This window comes from Perna viridis, chromosome 3, assembly GCF_037379345.1.
Source record: "Perna viridis isolate PV_CMFRI_1.1 ecotype Kerala chromosome 3, ASM3737934v1, whole genome shotgun sequence".
In the NCBI taxonomy this organism is placed as follows: Eukaryota; Metazoa; Mollusca; class Bivalvia; order Mytilida; family Mytilidae; genus Perna; species Perna viridis.
Window position 1 is genome coordinate 14,861,969 of NC_142447.1, and position 19,776 is coordinate 14,881,744.

The following is a 19,776-nucleotide window of genomic DNA, read 5'->3' on the forward strand; positions in this document are numbered from 1 at the left end:
GATACAGCTTTACCATATAATTTAATAAACATAGTCACAAAGTTTAACTTCCGGTTTTATATTCTTGCGCTGGATAAACATGACAGACGACGTGCTTCACCTTGAAGTTTGGAAAGGCAACTGGGATTTGCCTTCTGTAGATCATGAATGTCTTGCGGTTTGGGTAAAACAACAGTATAAAATGTCCTTATTTGTGTTATTTGTTTTTCTTTGAATCAGTCGAATTATTCCTAGGCTATGTTATTACCATACATTATAGATGCACATCCACATGTTCCAAGTGCCATGGCCCATGACTTGCATGAGTGCTGAACTTGACAATAACAGTATTTACTAATTGATTGTGCTGGGTTCAGAAAGGTTCTGCATCGAGAGTATGAAAATCGTAGAGTACAACCTATTGAATGGTTTATTTGGGTCCCTTGAACAAGTGTCTGACCATGGTGGTGGTCATAGACATAGTGCTAAGTACCACAATATTAATGTAACTCCTCTCAACCTTTGTCTTTTACCATAGCCACAGGAGCCTGAATTTAAATTCAATAAACAGAAAGGGAACAAGTCCAGAAATTAGGTTAACCCCCATTTAGAAACATTCACTTGTTTGGTGGGTTTTTAATTGATAGAAAGTTATAGGAAAATGTAATTTTCAGTTAAGAGTGGGAATATTTATTCGAGCTGCATGGCCATTACAAGGATCTGAGCTTCATTGTTAGAAGACAATATAATAATAATCTCTAAACAACTGCAATAACCAATTAAACCAAATGAATTTGTGTTCCTACCCCCAGTTTATTCAAACTGGTTGCATATAACAGGTATTATTATTTATATAAATCTGTGAATGTCGTCCATGCAGTTTAGAGCAGAGAGATGTCAAATTGTTAAATACACTCCAATATTAAAAAAAAAAACACTAAACAATGAACAAAATATATCTGAGAAACATCTACATGGATAACACTAAAATGACTGTAAATTCATTATTTTATGATGCAAACAATATTTTATCAACATAAGATGCTGGATAATATGAAGAACAAAATTTGATGTATCTACTGTTTGCAGAAGCTGCATCAAAACCAATCTAAAACTTTTTAAAATAGTTAAAATTTAGAGCTATTTACAGCATTATTGATGAGATTTGCAAGAGGAGCTTCTTGATGATAGTGTACAATTGTAGATGCTGGAGGTTAGGATACAATCAGAACTTTAATTGACCCTCTTAAAACATGTATACTAGTAATTTTTTTTTGTGGATATAGATACACATGTAGAACAATTTTATCTGGAATGTGATAAGTGGCACATGACCTCCATTAATCAAAATCACTGAGCATTAGTTGTTTTTTTTGTGTATGAATATCATGCACATAGTAAAATTGTTATATATCCAATGTAATATTTATTTTTCAGGCTTATTGTAAGTTTTCTGGATTACCAACTAAGGTTGTAAAGAGTCATCAAGTTAATGTCTTCAGATCTTCCCTTTGTAAGTATCTACAAAATGGCAGTTCCTTGTGCTTTAAAATATCAGACAGGAGGTGATTCATGCATGTCAAAATGAGCAAAATTCTTTTTTAATTTCTCATTCAAAACCACATCACCAAGCTCAGTTAGTCATTCTGTAGTTGGAATTACAGATTGTTCATGAAATTGAGACTTTGAAAGAGTAATCATTCTTGACTTTGTTGATATAAGAGGAGGATGATTGTGTGGTTTTCTCCAAAATACAGAAAGGACTATTATTATGTAAAAAAGCGTCAGTCGTTAACTTGTTTGTTTTTTCTGCACATTGAAAGTCCTTCAGTTAATTCGAACATTGTTGGTGTCTGAATTTTATAGGATGGATTGGTACTGAAGTATAATTAAATAGATTTTTTTGGGTCCATAAATGTTTAGCATTGATTGATGCATGTAGGTATGATATTACTTATTTTCTGAGCTTATTACCAGGAGCACTGGATGTTACTTGTTTTTAATTATAGGCAAAGAAAAAATTATCTGTGTTTCCGCTAGCATGCTCTAAAAGGCTATAGTCGGTAGGTAAGCAAGACTTTTTGGTTTTCCAAAAATATATTGCAATAATAATTTGATAACAAATTTGCTTTCAGAGGATAATAGCCGTATAACTGCTTGTTGATTAGATGTTGTGTTGTCATATTTTCCTCTTTTTCAGCTACGTATGAATTACCAGTTTTATTACATGGCTCTAAAGTTGAATCACAGTTAGGGAACATTTTTACATATCTCAAAAATCAGGTAAGTTGGAACTGTTTTGTAAATTGTGTAATCTGTTTTTTTCTGATAATGCATTTTGCAGCATTGCCGTTGAACTATTCATTTATTTAAATCAGTCTTAGGCTAAAAAATAATATGTCTGTTTATTGCTACCCTACATACACTATTTTTTTTGGTGCCTACCCTAAACATTTGATAGCCATTTTGCCTCAAGCACCATTAAAGTCTAATTGTCCCCATTAACTCTACATAAAATGTTCTTGAATAATAAAATAATTTCCCTACATACCTATCCTATCTTTTTCGTGCTGGTGGCAAGAAACAAGAATATTATATATATTGGCCTTAGCCTTATATTTCTAATTAACTCATCAGTAACGTTTTCATTAATATAACAACAAAAACTTATACCTGTAACTTTTACAGAATTTATATTTATGTCATCATTAATTAGGTAGTTTCAATCTAACATTGTACTGATTGAAGTTGAAGAGTGTTCCGAAGTCAGCATGATAAAAGCATCATCCAGGAAAATTAAATGAAAACAAATTATTGGCCCACTAACTAAAGACTAAAAGCACAGCATTTTTAATATTTACAATACAAAAATACCTACTAAAGCGAATGAAAAATGTTCGAAAACTTCCTAGGAAGTAAGCAATTTCTGTAACTCAAACTGGCAATTGAAAAAAAATCAGGAAATATTTGCACTAATTTCACGCACTCCTAATAAGTTGAATACATTTATCATGCTATATAAGCTGGTTTAACCCACCATTTCAATCAGAAATGCCTGTACCAAGTCAGGACAATTACTATTGTTTCCAACTTTCTGGTTTTTACCTTGATATCGCCATTTTGTTACAAATTTATACTTCCCTTTTTCACTATTGCCTAGAGTTAAACAGTGTGGTAATTTATGGACATACTTATCTTAAAAAGTAACATTTTAGTTATGAATTACTTCTCTATTTTCAGAATCTTGGTGTTGACCAAAATTTATCCAGTAAACAGATAGCTGATATCTCCGCATTTACAGCCCTCATTGAAGAAAAACTTTTACCTGCATATGTAAGTCTATTAAATGATGTAGTTGTTATCTCTTAATCATCAGTGGTCTTAGGAAGAAGCCAGAGAGGTTAAGAATTGTTCTTTTGAAGATTTTTTTTAAACCTATCATAGATGTTAACTTTTTTCAGCATGCAGTTACTCTTATTAAAGGTAGATCATACCTATTACACAGAGCATTCATTTCTGTCATCTTGCAAAATCATACAGACATATATATTTTCTTTAAACTAATAGTATTTGAAGTCATGCAAAAATAATATATTTGAATTATGTCAAATGATTTTTTTTTAACATAAAAAATAGAATGGTAAAATTAAAAACATTATTTTTTTGTAAAGCCTCTTTTAAGGAGAGATAATTGACAAGAAAACATTCTATTGAAATGTGTAGGGAATTTTAGTTTTTTTCAATATTACAAAAAAAGTTTGGCGACCTCCAATTTTCGCCATATTTTTGTCATATTTGAAATATGAAAGAATGTCAGTTAAGTGTTCTTTATATAAAGTTATAAGAGATTTTATCTTACCAGTTTTTTTTTTTGTTTTTTTTTCAAATTAACGAAATATATTGATAGTTCCCTACAGAAGCCATATAAAATATTGGCTTTAATTAGGCTGTATTATCTCAAAGTCAAGATTTGTGACCTATGTGTTTTATATTTAAATTCTTCAGTATGTTCATTCAGGGTCATCTTTGAGAAAAAGTAAGAAAATTTATCTACTTGGAAATATTGGGTATGATCTTCCTTAAAACCCTCTTGCATGTACTAATCTATTAAGTTGGAGGATCAGTAACAGACATTTCATACCATGTGTGTACTAAATATTCTATAGCACTGCAGCTGATGTGCATTAGTTTAATTTCTGCCACAGATATCCAAATACACATGTTCTATTTCTGTTTTAGGTACACCAATGGTGGATAAATGAAGATACCTATGTAGACATAACCAGACCATTTTATGCCAAGGCCTCACCATTTCCTTTGAATTATTTTGTTCCTGGTAGATTAATGAGAGCAGCCAAACAACATGTATATACACCCAGAATCAGTGATATAAAAAACAAAAATGACATAGATACTTTGGTAGGTAGAGTTAAGTGTCAGTCTCTGTAAGAATCAGGCAATAGGTGAAATATGGTATGAAAAAACCCATCATTTTGATAGTGTAATCTTACTATTTGCACCATCAGAATCAAGAAAAAAAGACAATATTTTCCATGTCATGTTGGTGCTTTGAGTTATAATTTCATTGAAATGCACTGAAAAAAAAATGAACATTTCAAGGGCAGATAACTCTGTCAAAAACATCATTTTTTAACATTCTATTGCAAAATTTCTGAGCAAATGCAGTGATGCAGAGATCAAATAATGGTCTTTTAAAAAGCATTCTTGAGTGATATTTTAGTGTCAGATTGGTGGGGTTTTGACATTTATGTTTCTGATTTTTCCCATATTGCCTGATTCTTACAAACACTTACACTTAATGATTTTTTAACATACTTTATTTAATGATCACATTTCTTAATCTGTCAGTGGAATAGAGTTTCAATTTTTATAGAATTTACTGTATCAGGATTTTAGAAGATATTACAACCACAACAGAACAAAGTTTATATTTAGCAAAACTGCATTTTCAGTATAAATAATTGCAGATTTGTGTCCTACATGTATCACTTGATTTGTGACAGTTGACTGATGACTGAATTATTTTTGATAGTGTGTCATTTTTCTTAGGTTTCTGGCAGAACAAATAGAAACTGTTTAAGAAATAACTGCACATAGAGTTTTCATTATGAATAACATACATATGTTGACCCCTTGATATGACAAAGTTTTTTTTAATAACATAATATTTTCATATTAACAATTTTTGCCCAACTATATTTTCTAATGATTTATGTACTATGGGAACTTTTTTTGAATTCATGTAAGCATATAAAAACAGTATAAGATAACATTTCAAAATTTGCTCGAACCACTTCTTAGGTTTACCTTTTTGTATTACCTGAAAAACACTTCTTATACAAGGTTTTAACTTGCTTGTCATTGAGACAATTGAATCATTATAATCAAAAATGATATTTCAAGGTAGTTACAAGTGTATTTGTTTTTCTTTACTTGTCTAAAGATGTGTAATATAAATTGTTTTTCCTAACATAATCTTGGTCTTGATCAGGGATGGTATTGTTCAACGAATTTATGATTTCTATGTTTCCAAATCAGACTACTGTCGCAGTTCTCTTCTATAAATTGACTCCCAATCTTGTTTATCCTCTCTATCATGTTGTTCCTCATGTATTGTGCCTGATTGATGTACTTTATTTGTAGATCTATAAAGAAGCCAAGGAATGCTTGAACCATCTGTCATATAGACTTGGTGATAATGATTACTTCTTTGGTAATCAGTAAGTTAATTTATAAGCAAGTTTTAATTCCATATATGAGTACAATGTTTTACAGTACTTTGACAGTATTATTGTTTTTGTGGGGTATTAATTCTCCTGTTTTTCTTGGGTTTGGTAAACCACAAAATTTGGTTCTCAAGGAAAAGGAAATTTCTTATTCACTTTTATGATAGAGTTTTCAGATCCATATATTCAAGAATCTATTGACTACATTATGAAAATTGGTAACCACGAAGAAAAGAACTTATGTTAATGTAAAAGTATTAATTTTTGCTATTTTCATGTTAAACATAAAAGCATGAAAAAAAGTATCAGCAAAATTGATTTTAAACACTATGTAAGGCTTATAATTTTTTTTTTATCTGCAAATATATTTACTTGACGCAGTCCACGAAAATTAGGACCTGAGAAAATTAATATGTTTACAGTAACCAGTTTAACAAGATATGTTTGCTTGCTTAAACATTTGCTTACAACTAAAATGAGTTTCTAGATCTTTTTAAATCATTTCAAAAACACAAAAAGAGGTTTGTACATACAATGTGGAAGGAAATATTTATATAATCTCTTTTGAAAAAAAATTAAATCTTAAACAGAAAACTATTTCAATTTGGACTGTTACTTGAAATCTGGTTTAAAATTCAAGGCAATTTTATGTGCATGATTTGAAAGTAACAAGTAATAGTCTGTCTGGTCATCTGTTAGTCTAGACATTGTATAGTACATGTAGCTGTAAGAAATAAACTTTCAAGGTACTGGGAAAAAATGCATATTTCTCTTAACAAACAAATTTATATTTTCCTTTCAGACCTACATCACTGGATGCCATTGTGTTTGGGTTTGTAGCTCCTCTGTTGAAGGTCCCATTGAACAACAGTCAGTTATCCAGTCATGTGAAAGGTTGTGAGAATCTCAGCAGGCTGGTGAATCGTATACTAAATAAATACCTGCCAATGTCACCTGAAGGTAAAATGTCCTATAAAGGGACTTAACTCTGGTAATGATAGAAAAAGAGGGGCATCTAAAGGTAAACTATCTCTAAGATATGTTGAGCACATCTCTTCCTAAACCAATCAACATATATTAGAGATGGTTTACGTTCAGGTGCCCCCTCCCTGCCTTGACACATGAATGGCTCAGAATCAGTCTAGTGGAAGTTACGTATTGACATTGATGGCGAACTTTAACAGATGCACATTGTGTGCTATAGAAAGTCTGGCCAATATAATAACATATCAACCAAGTCAAATGTTGTGTGAGTACAAATAGCTCTGTCCCTCATAGGTAAAGCCTTTAACTGTATTAACAAAACTTAAGTACCATTCTGTGTAAGAATCAGGCAATGGGTGGCACATCATATTTCCCATTTTTATTCCCATAAAATTATGATAAAACCCCCCCAAAAAAAGAACCCTCCTTATGATAGTTTTTGGCTGTGAACAAAGTAAAAGTCACCCCGTCACTTTTGAGTGAGGACGAAAGTAAAAAGAAATGCCCCTCTTTCAATGGTTTTCATTAAAAAAGAAAGAAAAGAAAAACATTGATGGGATAATACATTACTCCAGTCGGGAGAGGGGCATTTGTTATGACCCAATTTTTAAGTGTTTTCGAGTGAAGCAGTGTAACCTTTTTATAGGATTGTTTAATCACTCTAGTTTAAAGCTTAATTGAAACTAGATTTATGTATGTTTAACCAAAAGTCATGTTTATTTTAAATTTGATATTTTTTTCAGACATGGAAGAAAAAAGAAAGAGTGAGTGTCAAGAAAGAGAAAAGAAACAAATAGATGCTCTTGAGTTTCCGAACAAGAAAAGAAATATGATTCTTGCTGCAATATTTGCTATCACTTCTATGGTTGGATATGCATTTGTTAGTGGACTTGTGCAAATTTTGATTACGGATGATACAGACAATGCTTATTCATCTCATTCTGGGCAATTTGAGGATGATGATGATGAAGATGAAGGAGACTTTAGGGAGGACAGTTAATAGGAAACTAATAAGCAATAGGATTTTATAGCACATATACTGGTAGAATGTTAGAATATTGTTGATATTGTCATTCCAGTATAATCATTACAATAAATTTTATACACAATTTTTGTGTATTTTCATAATAAGTGATGTTTCCCCAACTTCTGTGGGGAGATGTACTATACCCTACTCGTTAGAGTAGGAGCTTTACTGCAATCACCATGTCTGCCCATCAATCCATCTGTTACACTTTTATGAAATAGATTTCTTGGCTTCTATTGGATTGAATACATATATATTTATAGCTATGCTTTGCCATGGTGAATTGTACCATGTCTCCCCTTTCAAGATTCCTCCCTCAACTACTTCCTGTTTACTGTATAACTTTATAGTTTTTTAGGTGTTGCGTCATGGAAATTTTTGCAACAAATTTCTTAGCATCTTCTGGAGGGCATGCATGAATATATTTGATGTATTACTGTCTCATGATGACTTGTACAGTGTCTCCCCTTGTCAGGTTCATGGCTCATCTACGTCGTTTACCGATCGCCTCAATGTCTCCTTTTCCCAGGTTGAGTGGGGGTATTCTTAGTACAACGTAGTGTGAACCTAGTTGTTTTTTTTTGCTGTGTCTGTCTGTACATCACTTTTTTTTAAGTGTAAGACCTCAGAAATTACTGCATCAGATTTCATGGAATTCAGTACGTAGTGCATATTATCAGGAATTTATGATCCACTGAATGTTGTGGCAGTTGTACACCTTTGAACTTTGGAACTGGGGAGACATATGTTTTTGAATGCAAAAACATTTTGATTTTAATTATATTTGCCACCACAAAAAAAAAAATAATAAATTACCCCAGACACACAATGTCTGAATGTTTCATATTGTACCAAATGTGGTGAAGCAAAGCAGAGGGCTATAGAAATTCAGCATTCCACCTACCCTACTCCCCAGTCTAATTAAAATTAGAACTATCAATTGTTCTATTCAGTCACTGCATGCTTCACTTCTTGTTTCATTTCATCAACATCATTTCATGTTCATTTTATCATCCCATTTCATGTTCATCATGTGAATACAGCTGAAATATTGCTGCTCAGGCGTTACACCTCAACAATCAATCAATCAACCATAATTAATTGTCAAAGAGAAATTCAAATATGTATAGAAGTTTTAACTTTGCTTTATAAATGCCTTTGATATCCATACATGTATTACATGTCCTTGACTACGTTTAACCAGAAGATGGGTTGTCAAGATCACACACTGAGAAACAAAATAAAAACTAAAAAAAAAAAAACATGAAACCAAAAAAAAAATGGAAGTGAAATTTAGATGAAATTTTGAATCATTAGGAATTGTGTGGATGTGTGGTTTTAGTAGTAGTGAACAAGCGAAAGTGCTGATCCTGTTGTGAATAATTCATCTTTTTGGAAATATAGGAAGAACAAATTGCCATTAGCAGATTATGATTAACGTCTTTAGAAGTTTTTAAAATACTTACAAATATCTCATGACTTCTGAGGTTCAGTGCCATTGGTGCTTTGATTTTTTTTTACTCTGTGAAATGTAGTAGTGTATGAAGGTAGATGATTATAACTAGATGTTTGAAAGGTTGGCAATCTTTAGTGGCTGAGTAGGAGCAAGGGTATCAGTGTGTGAGTCTTTTCACAATTGTGGTGTTCTTTGATGTCTGTGTTAGCTTTTGGGGGATTTTGTGAAATAGTCCTTAGCAACCAAGAAAACCATTAAGTGGGCCTTCAAATTCATCAGTTTTGTTTTCCAACTTTTCATGACAAAACAAATTTAGTGCAATACTTATTTAAATGTTTGGTTTTGAAGTTTGGTCAAAATTTCAGTTTTGGAGCTGTCACTGGGGGAATCACCCACAAAAAGTGACTCGTGGCAGGTATGAAAGACTATTCATCATAAATTTTGCAAATTATAAAATGAAGATGATCATTTATTATATAGATAGCAGTGTTTTATCGAGTGTTCCCAGTGTGATAAATTTCGATAATTTACACTGTGAAATAAATTTGGTAATTTTACTCTCGGACTTTCTCCCCGCCAAAATGTCACAACTTTGATATCAATCCACCAATCACATAATGTAATACTCGCGTTGAAAATATTGATAAATTATGAAGAAAATCTATATAATAAATAGGATATGCAAACAACAGAGTTATCTCCCTTTGTCCACCATTTGGTTAGATATCTCCACATAGCCACAATAGTGAAAATCAAGTTTGTATTTTTTTCTAAATTAATTCCTGACCAAATTTTTACACCAGAGGTTGATTTTAGCTGAATTTGGTAAGTATCTTTCATGTCATATTTTTTTCTCCCCCGATTTAGAAACATGTTTTGAAGAAAACACAATTTAATGAAATTCCTCCATTGACCCTGCGTTAAAATAGCTACTCACAAGGGAGATTACTCTTGCTTAATGGCTAAATTATGTCCTTTTGCCCCAGAATGTGAAAAGAGAGAATCACTTATCATGAATAACCAAAATATGATCACTCATGCCAAGAACGCTTGCAAATTTGACTCGTGTGCGAAACAAGTTCCGCACACTCGATAAATCTAGGCATTCTTTGGCACTCATGATAAAATTTTGGTTATTCAATCTTTCCAATTAATTATCCTATTAGTTATCAGACAACTTATGGAATGAAGGCAACAGAACATATTGACAAACTGATGCTTATTTTTATTGAGTGAATATCTATGTAATAAAATGTATATAAAATGTAGTTAATAAGCTGTCATAAAAGTCAAAATATGAAGATTCTTTATCAGAAACCTGATTGATCATTACACAAAATTAATCAGAAACCTGATTAATAAAAATCAACAATGATATACGTAACAATATAACAGTCATGGTAACATAAGAAGTCTTGGTCTTTTTTGTAAGGCGCAACTATTTAGATTTTTTATAAAGGCTGTTGGAATCAAATTGTTTTTAACTTTCATATCAGTTGCATCCTGCCTTTTACTTGAGTGGCTTTTTTTTTAAACATAATTTATAGTTATGTTCATTTATTTCACATTTGATACCCGCACCCCTATTAAAATTTAATGGTTGCTCCCAAAAACTTACTTTCTGTCTTCTAATGTCTTCTAAGGGGGGTTCTAATGGGAAAGGAAAAGGAAGCATGGTGGCCATCCAAATACAAATATCACAGGTAGTTTGGATGCAATTGTAACTGAAACATACAGATTCAGGAATACAGGTACTTAGGTCAGAAAATAGCCTAGTAACTTTCCTTACTTCCCCAAAGCACCTTTAAAAGCCTTTAATATTTTTTTTCTATCAGTTTTAAATCATTTTGGTTCTACAAAATGACAATATTTACCAAAATCTTTTTTTTTTTTTTTTTGCAGCACTTACTATTTTCCAACACTAGCGTCTACTTGGTATAAATGCATGCACAGCCAAATGTACTAGAAGCTGTCCTAACTGGCACACATTAGGTCTGATAAAACAGGTAGAAAAAAGGGCATCTAATGAAACAGAATAATTCATCCTATATTGTGGGGAAATAAATCTAGGTACATAAAAAACAATTGTTAAACAGTTTCTTCATTTATAACCTAGATGCCAAAAAGGATGGATGGAAAAGTTTGCATACAAAATATACATTATTAATTTTAGACTGGCATTTTCATATTTCAAAATAGTATCACATGAGCTCAGACATACTTACACCACTTTATGAATTGGAGTGTGTCATTGAACACTTTGCCACTACATGAAATGGGGTATAAAATCAATGAAAGCAAGTGTTTTTGCTTGACAAAATGTGTCTGATTGTACAGGATTCTGGAATACTCTGTGAAAGGACAAAAGATAAGACTGACTCCACTGTATTCCTAGGTGTGTCAGGAGTTCGATCAACATCGAAACTATGCAAGAATTAAATTCAGTCACAATTATGTAAGTTCACCGGATTTTTTTGGGACTACACAATCAATGCATGCCTGCATGTTTTATAAACTACTTATCTTTTATAATCACATACTATAATCTAATATAAATCAGATCTATTTATACTGCATGTCATTACAACATTCCATTCTACTTTCTGGTCAGATAACCTCACTAATCAGCCAATCAGATTTCAGCTTTTATGATTCTGAAAGCACTAAACAAGAGGAACCTGAAAAGGTCATCTAAATAGAAATTAGAATGGAGTGTCACATAGTACACAGCCGTTTCATTAATTTTTGGCAATTCAAGTACCTTTTCTTTTGCCAGGGGGTACTTTTCATCATTTTCTTTATAAAACTACAGGAAATTGAGGAGTTAAAGTACCTGATACCGCCTCTAAATGAAAGGCCTAATTACAGTATAATTAACACGATGAAACTTCTCATGACTAAGCTCTTCATTTCAAAGATCATGTTATAATTATGAAGCAAGAAAAAATACTGCGTGTACATGTGGAGAAATATACAAACATGTAACTTCTACATGAACAACAAATCAAGTTTATTGGTCTGTTGTTAGTGTGAAGTCACTATTCATAGAAATATTTTTAGATTCCTACTAAACAATAAAAATTTCAATGCATTCATTTAACCGGTAAATACATATTAATTGGTGGGTTACTTGATGTATACAGCATATTCCTTAGGGCAGTCAAGTCAATTCAAACTAATTCTAGAATTTTCTTCCTTGTTAACCACTGACATGTGATAAAATTTAAACACTGGGCTTGACCATTTCATATGTAAGAGCACTGGTAAAGTTTGCTTCTTTTTATGCATGATAAGTATTTGCATATAAAACAATAGTGTACTGTGGATGCATTAGTCAACTAGTCTCTAGTGCAAATAATCCTTAAGTTAATAATTTTTTGAGTAAGGATCAATATTTTGAGGCAGGATTTGTTAGAAATCAAATTACATGCATAAGGATTGTTCTTAATTTCTGACTAAGTTACATAAATATGATTGCAATAACAAACTTTGAGAACTTTACAGTTGTTCATTAACTAATTGTTGATAATGAAGTGTAAACTGTCCCAAAATTAGTTTTGATAAAATTTTGACCAAAAACAGAAATCTTTAAAAAAAGAAAAAATTTCTGCATAAACAAGTTAGTGATTGAAGCAAATTTTTGTATGCATATTTGAATATCCATGCACGCAGAGTTCATAGCAAATTGATTATTTCTTCTACCATGTAGTTCATGTCTTAGTTTTGAAGTGTCAGCTGCATAAATGCACTTATATTTATCAACAGAATATCAAGTTCCAGTATAAAATAATAAATCTTTAAAATTTAGAGATTCAAACAAATCTTTTCAGTGTTCATAAAAATATTGCAGTAAGACTTGCTACAAGCCCCACTTTATCATACAGTAAAACCTCAGTAGCCTCAAACTCAAAGATACCATTCAAATGGGTTCAACCTACCTAATTAGTGATGACCTGAATAATTACCTGTAAATACCTAAAATGACTCTTTGATTAATGACAGAGTTACAGTTTTTCACATCTTTTATGACCCAAGCTGACAAAAATGGATGACAAGTTCGAGTTTAAGATTAATTATCGAGCAAGACTGACTAGTGAGTTCATGTATTCAGTTTAACCGTGTCTAACTGGCAAACCTTGATGATAACAAAACTTATTCAAAATATTCCTGCTATCTTATCATATAGATAGCAGTGATTTACCAAATGTTCCCAGTATAAAACTTTTCCAATAATTCACATTGTGAAAAAAATTAAGTAATTTCACTTTCTTACTCTCTCCCGTCAAAACGTCATAACATGAATATCAATCCGCCGTTTACAAAATTTTAAATTTATTTTGAAAAAAAGCAACTGATAATGGAGGAACCTATATAATAAATAGGATAATCAATCAGTTATTGTGAAAAACCAAAATATGATCACTGGTGCCAAGAACACATTAAAATTTAACTTGTGTGTGGATCAAGTTCCGTACACTCGTTAAATCTAGGCTTTCTTCGGCACTTGTGACCATAATTTGGTAACTCACTCTTTCCAATTAATTAACCTATTAATCTTGACCAAACAAAAGAGAAAAAAGAAAAAAACATCATCATCTAGGCCAAGAAAATAGAATAAAAAATAAATAAACAGCACACTGGCTATAGTATATGTCCAGGGAAAAAATAAATAATGTAATGTTTATGAAAAATACATATCTATGAATGTTACTATTATGTACCCAGTAAAAGACTAGAAACGTTATATATAAAATATGACAAACTTCTCAAACAATTAAAGACCTTCGTTTGAACCAGCAAATAAAATAAAAAAAATAACAAATTAACAAATGCAGTCGATTAAAACAAATTTTTCAAATGTGAAATCAGCTGAAGATTATGACATAATTATAAAAAATAATATCAAGACATCATAACTAACAACTTATTTTACATTTATGATTTTTTTGTGAAATCGACCACAGAACTATTTGAAAAATTTGACAGAATATGAAAGGAAAATCCATCACTAATAAATATATATATATATATCAATAATGGACTTTATAATACATGAACTAAATAATTTCCCAAATGTAGTGTACACACTGTGTTAACCTTAGTATAATTTAATTCAATACTGTCATTATAATATGTATATTGTATAAATAAAATAAGAAAAAGAAATTGTGGTATTTCACAAAAAGTCTTGAATGTTAAATTGATCATAAATAGTTACATGACAAGAAGGAAAAATATTAACACCACTGACCTTCAAAAACTGAAGATCGAAAGACATATATGCTTATCAAATATAAAAACTTTGAAATTAATTGAAAAATACAATTGATATCAAAGGCACTGGTTTTCCCTTAAAACAAATAGGATACAAAATGCTTACTATACATTTTACCTCATAAATTATGTTAAAAAAAATATTTTCCTTAAATGTTATGTAGAAAAAAGTCTCAAAGTCAATACTTCTTTACTTGGACAAAAGGTAACAAGTCCATTAAAATATAACTAAAATAGTTTTGCCATGATTGGAAGCCATTTCTTAGCAACCTCCAAAACAGCAAAGCATTTCCATATACAATGCATGATATCATATCATCTATAGCCTATGGTAATTCCCTACCATGCATTTCTATTCTTATCACACCTGTGCTACATCAAAACTATTTTAAACATGTCAGTTTCATACATGTATAAGTAAACTTGACAGTCACATGTGTCTGGATAGACTTGACAGATACTAGTGACCACCTCATCAAACTAAACTGAGTTTAAGTATCTCAGTGACTTGACATCTACACAGGTGCCTAACCACACATTGACAAAGACGATTAAATGTGCCTCATCAAACTTGTAGGTCACAAGTGTCTCATCAAACTTGTAGGTCTCAAGTATCTCATCAAACATGACATTTACACAAATATTGACAGCTGCATGCACATGTCTCTTAAACTTGACAGTTACACATATTCTCATAAACTTGAAAGTCACCATTATTATTTTTCCCCACAAACATTTTAAAGAAAAAAATGATAAAAAAAAATGGAATGATAAACTCTTGCTGGAATCTTTTATAAGTAAACATATGCTAGCAGTCATGATAATCTTTTTTTTTTTGACAAAAATTCTGCAAAAAACTTTAAAATAACTTCAAACTGCACCAATACAAGCTTAAATACACATTACTTTTCATATCATCAAATATTTCAAAGTTACTTAAACGTGGAACACTTGATTTTTAAAAATTTTTAGTTTGTCCCCTTATGAATCAACTTTTGATTTTATGAACTTCTACAGCTGACCTATCTAAATAACTATGAATTTTCTGATATCAATATAAATATAAATGAAACTAGGATAAAATCTGAATTGAGACAAAACTTCTATATATCTCATTAAATATATCAACACAGCAATATTCAAACCATATCGAAATCAACATCAGATAACAAGAAATGCTCAACAAGAAAGACCATGGCCTAAAGGGTAAAAGAAATAACGGACATTATGGATATTAAAAGTTCATCCCTAAATTCTTCATCATATTTTCTCCACGTAGTTAGCTGGGAACAGTCCTTGTTTTCCATGTCGTTTACCCGTCCACCATCCTGCTGGATCTGTAAAAACAAAACACAAGTTTTTGAGAGATTACAGTTTTCAAGGGGGATAACAGATCTTGATTAATTCTTAACTTCATGATTTAAATATTGGTTTAAAATAGTATATTTGATCACAAGAAATTTCTGAGCATTCGATTTAAATCATGATATAAAGAAAATAAACAAAGTCACCCGTAAACAAAAAGTTGTTGTCAAATTTTCAAGGAAATGGATTCCACCATATGGTATACCAACAGGAAGAATATGCCATTATGATGAGTAGTTGCTGAGAAAAGTGGAAGGAAAGCATTGTTATGGATGGAAACGGACAAGGGTAAAACAGTGTACTCCCCCGCCATCCTTCAGAGCGTTCAGAAATGTAGTCTTGAGAGCAATCATGAACACAAGTTGTTAAACATTTATTTCCAAAAACACTGGATATCTCAACTATTTTTTTAACCAACTTTGATCTTTGTATTTATTGGATTATCAGGATAATAAAGAAAAAAAAAAAACCCCTCCATGTAATTTTAAAGATGAAGTATACGGCCATAGAATACAGTTAATGTATTGAAAGCCCTCTTAGGTTCAAAATGACTGCTGAAGTCCTTAAAGAGAATAGATTAATAATTGCTGAAATCACTTTTGGATGATTTTGCAAAAATAATCACAACCTAGTTTAAAAAACAAAATTACAGATACACATATAAATGTACATAAGTTATGTACAATACCGTTATTCATTCCCTTACCTTCCTTAACTATCTCAATAACATCGCCTTCATTAAAACTAAGTTCATCAGTGTCCTGAGCATCGTAAGCATATAAACATCGGCACTGAGGCAGTGATTTGGGTTTTGGTGCTGGTGGAGGTTTTGGCCGACCAGCTCCCGGAGGTGGCTTTGCTGTACTAGTCCTGTTTCTTTGAACACTGCAAAAAGGAGACCCAGAAAACACTTAATTTATGTGCTTGAAGTTCAAATATATCTGAAACAGGTCTGTATCTGTTCAGTAATACAAATATATGTATGATCCTGTTATGATAGATTAAGATCAAAATGAATAAATTATGTGAAACAAGAAGATATGAACAGTAAGACTGATCAAATAAAAGTCAGGCCTGCAATAAAATGACTGGTCCACTTAACTTATTCGGAGAAAATCTAATTCATTGTACACTTGACAATTCCAAAATAAAATAACAATTCAATTAAAGTCATAATCAAAGTTAACTGGATTAAAAAGGAGTAGAAGCACCAAGTCATATTTAAAGCCATACCTTAAAAATGAATATACTGGTAAGCTATGAGTACCGGTTTCTTTCTTTTTTAAATAATCAACCCATTAATACCAAAACAATGTCAACGGTTTTATGCTTATGAAGGTTTTATCATCCTTGACCTGTACTATTAAAGCAATGACCTTCTCAATAATACATGTAGAAGACAAAAAAGCATAAATATCTGCTGTAGCACAATGTCCTTTAATCAGGCATTACCAGCAGTGCCATAAATTTTTAAAAACTAGAAAAATATTGTGAGAATTACCTCCCTTTGGAATTCTCTGACAAGTTATATTCATTCATGCACATCTACATATGATGCCCAACCTTCCTATTAAATATCATCAAAATCCCTTGAGCAGTTTAGGAGTAACTGTGCTGACAAGAAATGAGGACAAACTTTGTTTATGGGGGTATAATTATACCACAAACAAAAAGTATATATTTTCTTAGGTCACAAGATCAAACGCAACACCATACAAATAATTATTCTAAGAAATTGTGAACTTGACCATTAGGGGTCTTCTTTTAGTGGCAGGTCCTGAGATTTACATAGGGTTTATAACCCAGAGTCCCACATTTTTTTCTTAAGAAATATGTGAAAAATTAAGTGTGTTGATAATACGATGCTAAATATTTGGTTGTTGCTCGGATATCTATTGAACTATTGCTTTTTGAGTATTTTGAGTTGTTTTGTTTCTAAATAATACATTTGAAAAAGCACCTGAAATGAGGACAGACAGCAGAGAGGGTGATTCCAATATACTATAACACTATGATCATTATATACCTTCCCAAAAGTTGGGGGGATAAAAAATAAACAGCTGCGCTTTAAGTGCATGATACGCCCATTGCTCTTTTAACTTGTCCTTATGCTTTTAATAAATTTATAAGATCAACTATAAATACTGCAAATACCCTACCCCCCATCCAAAAAAAAAAAAAGTAAATAAAAAATGCACAAAAAATTTGACACTATCAAGGCTACCTCAATTTTATCTAAGTTTGTTGTCTTGATTTTTCACCCGTACATTTAAACGATTTTTCAACGAATGAAATTTCCTTAGCTGTTTCTGGCCTTTTTTAAAGAGTAAAACTTCATAACATGGAAACATAAAATTTGACAATTATACAAATTCGAAGGGAGCTTACTTCAATACATATGAACAATTCACAAAGTTTCATAAAACTTAGTGAAAGTGTTTTTGAGTAATTGTGTGAAAACTTGAAAATCTCTTTTTTTTAAGTATAAAAATAAAAATTCAAAACACGGAAACAAAAAATCTGAAACTTATAAAAATCAAAAGGGAACTTACGTCAATAGATATGAACAATTCAACACAGTTTCATAAAAGTTGGTGATAGTATTTTTGAGTTATTGTCCGAAAACTTGAAACCCCCCCCTTTTTTAAGGAAAAAAAATTCATAACACGGAAACAAAAAATCTGAAATATTTAAAAATCAAAAGGGAACTTATGTCAATAGATATGAACTATTCACCAAAGTTTCATTAAAATTGGTGAAAGCGTTTTTGAGTTATTGTCCGAAGTATGGACGATGAACAGACGGACAACGATATACCATAATACGTCCCATCTTTGACGGGTGTATAAAAACAAAACAACGGGTTTGAACTTAAAGCCTCTTTCACCTAACAGCATAAACTACATATCTATCTAGTTGGTCAACAGCAAAAACTCAAAGCAGCAAGAAACAGATAAAAAAATATCTCCATAGCAATACACCACTAGTGCAACTATTACCAAAGCAACTTTTACAGGGAACTTTTTATACCTATTTTCACCAGCCACTATTTTTCTGTTAAAATTAGCAAGCAATTAAACACAGTTGCTGCAACAAGATATATCTTGAGATAGTCTGACAACGTACTGAAGGAATAGATGAAATATAGTCACAATCAAATAGTTAAAAATGGTAATCTCATCAGAAAAAGTACAGATAAGTGCAAAAAGAAAATGTCAAAGTAAATTTCAACTAAATGAATATTCCTTGATTTAGTTGTCATGGATTGTCTTGCTAAGTATACCCCCCATTCATACAGAAAGTTTTATATCGGACAGCACCCCAAATCGCTTACAATCTATGTCCTATCTATATAAAGCCAGACACAATTTGAAAAATTGATCCTTCCACTGGGGCAAAGATTATTGTGATGAAATCTTTCATCTTTCCATGTAAAGAAAAATGCTAAGTCTCAAGAAATAAGAAGTTGATATTGGACAACACCCAAAATTGTTTCCAATGTATGCCCCATCCATATATTGCCATGCAACAAACTTGAAAACAACCTGTCCATTGGAAGCTGAGATGATTGTGACAAAATTAAGCCAGACAGACAAGGTGATTCCAATATACCACCCACTTGTAGAGTGGAGGTATAATACAATATAAAGTTATCTCATAGACATAAGACTTGAGAATATGTTAAGGAATAGTTAAAAGTCAGAAAAACTTCATCGTTAATTGTTACAACACAAAATCTAGAGAACATTAATTGGAATTACTAAGGAATTTAAAATACAAAATGTATCATAAGTAATTCTTTTTCACATCCAATTCTGTTTGAATTAAGTTGCTTTATATTGTGTTAGAAAATCAGCCAAAATGCATTAAATTCATGGCTCTAAAGCTAACTCAGAACAATTCAAGACTAGTTTTACAAATTCACTAACAGAGTTCTCTTTCAT

General features: G+C 31.4%; 2 protein-coding genes across 7 annotated transcripts in view; one reads left to right on the plus strand and one right to left on the minus strand.

The window, feature by feature from the left end:
- Positions 1-66: 66 nt before the first annotated feature.
- On the plus strand, positions 67-7,819 carry LOC148621141 (metaxin-1-like). Its single transcript, XM_088575221.1, has 8 exons — positions 67-163; positions 1,417-1,492; positions 2,180-2,262; positions 3,220-3,312; positions 4,219-4,398; positions 5,644-5,720; positions 6,529-6,686; positions 7,454-7,819. The coding sequence occupies exons 1-8, from the start codon at positions 80-82 to the stop codon at positions 7,708-7,710; spliced, it is 1,008 nt and encodes a 335-aa protein (XP_088431347.1). The 5' UTR covers positions 67-79; the 3' UTR covers positions 7,711-7,819.
- A 7,474-nt stretch (positions 7,820-15,293) lies between these two features.
- LOC148621142 (unconventional myosin-Ie-like) overlaps positions 15,294-19,776 on the minus strand; it is a 57,169-nt gene continuing 52,686 nt past the window's right edge. For 3 of the 6 annotated variants that reach the window (XM_088575216.1, XM_088575218.1, XM_088575215.1), the window contains 3 exons: positions 18,863-18,886; positions 16,539-16,717; positions 15,579-15,804 (listed from right to left, as the gene is read on the minus strand). In XM_088575216.1, the coding sequence (XP_088431342.1) occupies positions 15,728-15,804; positions 16,539-16,717; positions 18,863-18,886 (280 nt within the window). In that variant the 3' untranslated portion in view covers positions 15,579-15,727. Of the gene's footprint in view, positions 15,805-16,538; positions 16,718-18,862; positions 18,887-19,776 lie in introns of all 6 variants that reach the window. The other 3 variants (XM_088575219.1, XM_088575220.1, XM_088575217.1) reach the window with 2 other exon arrangements.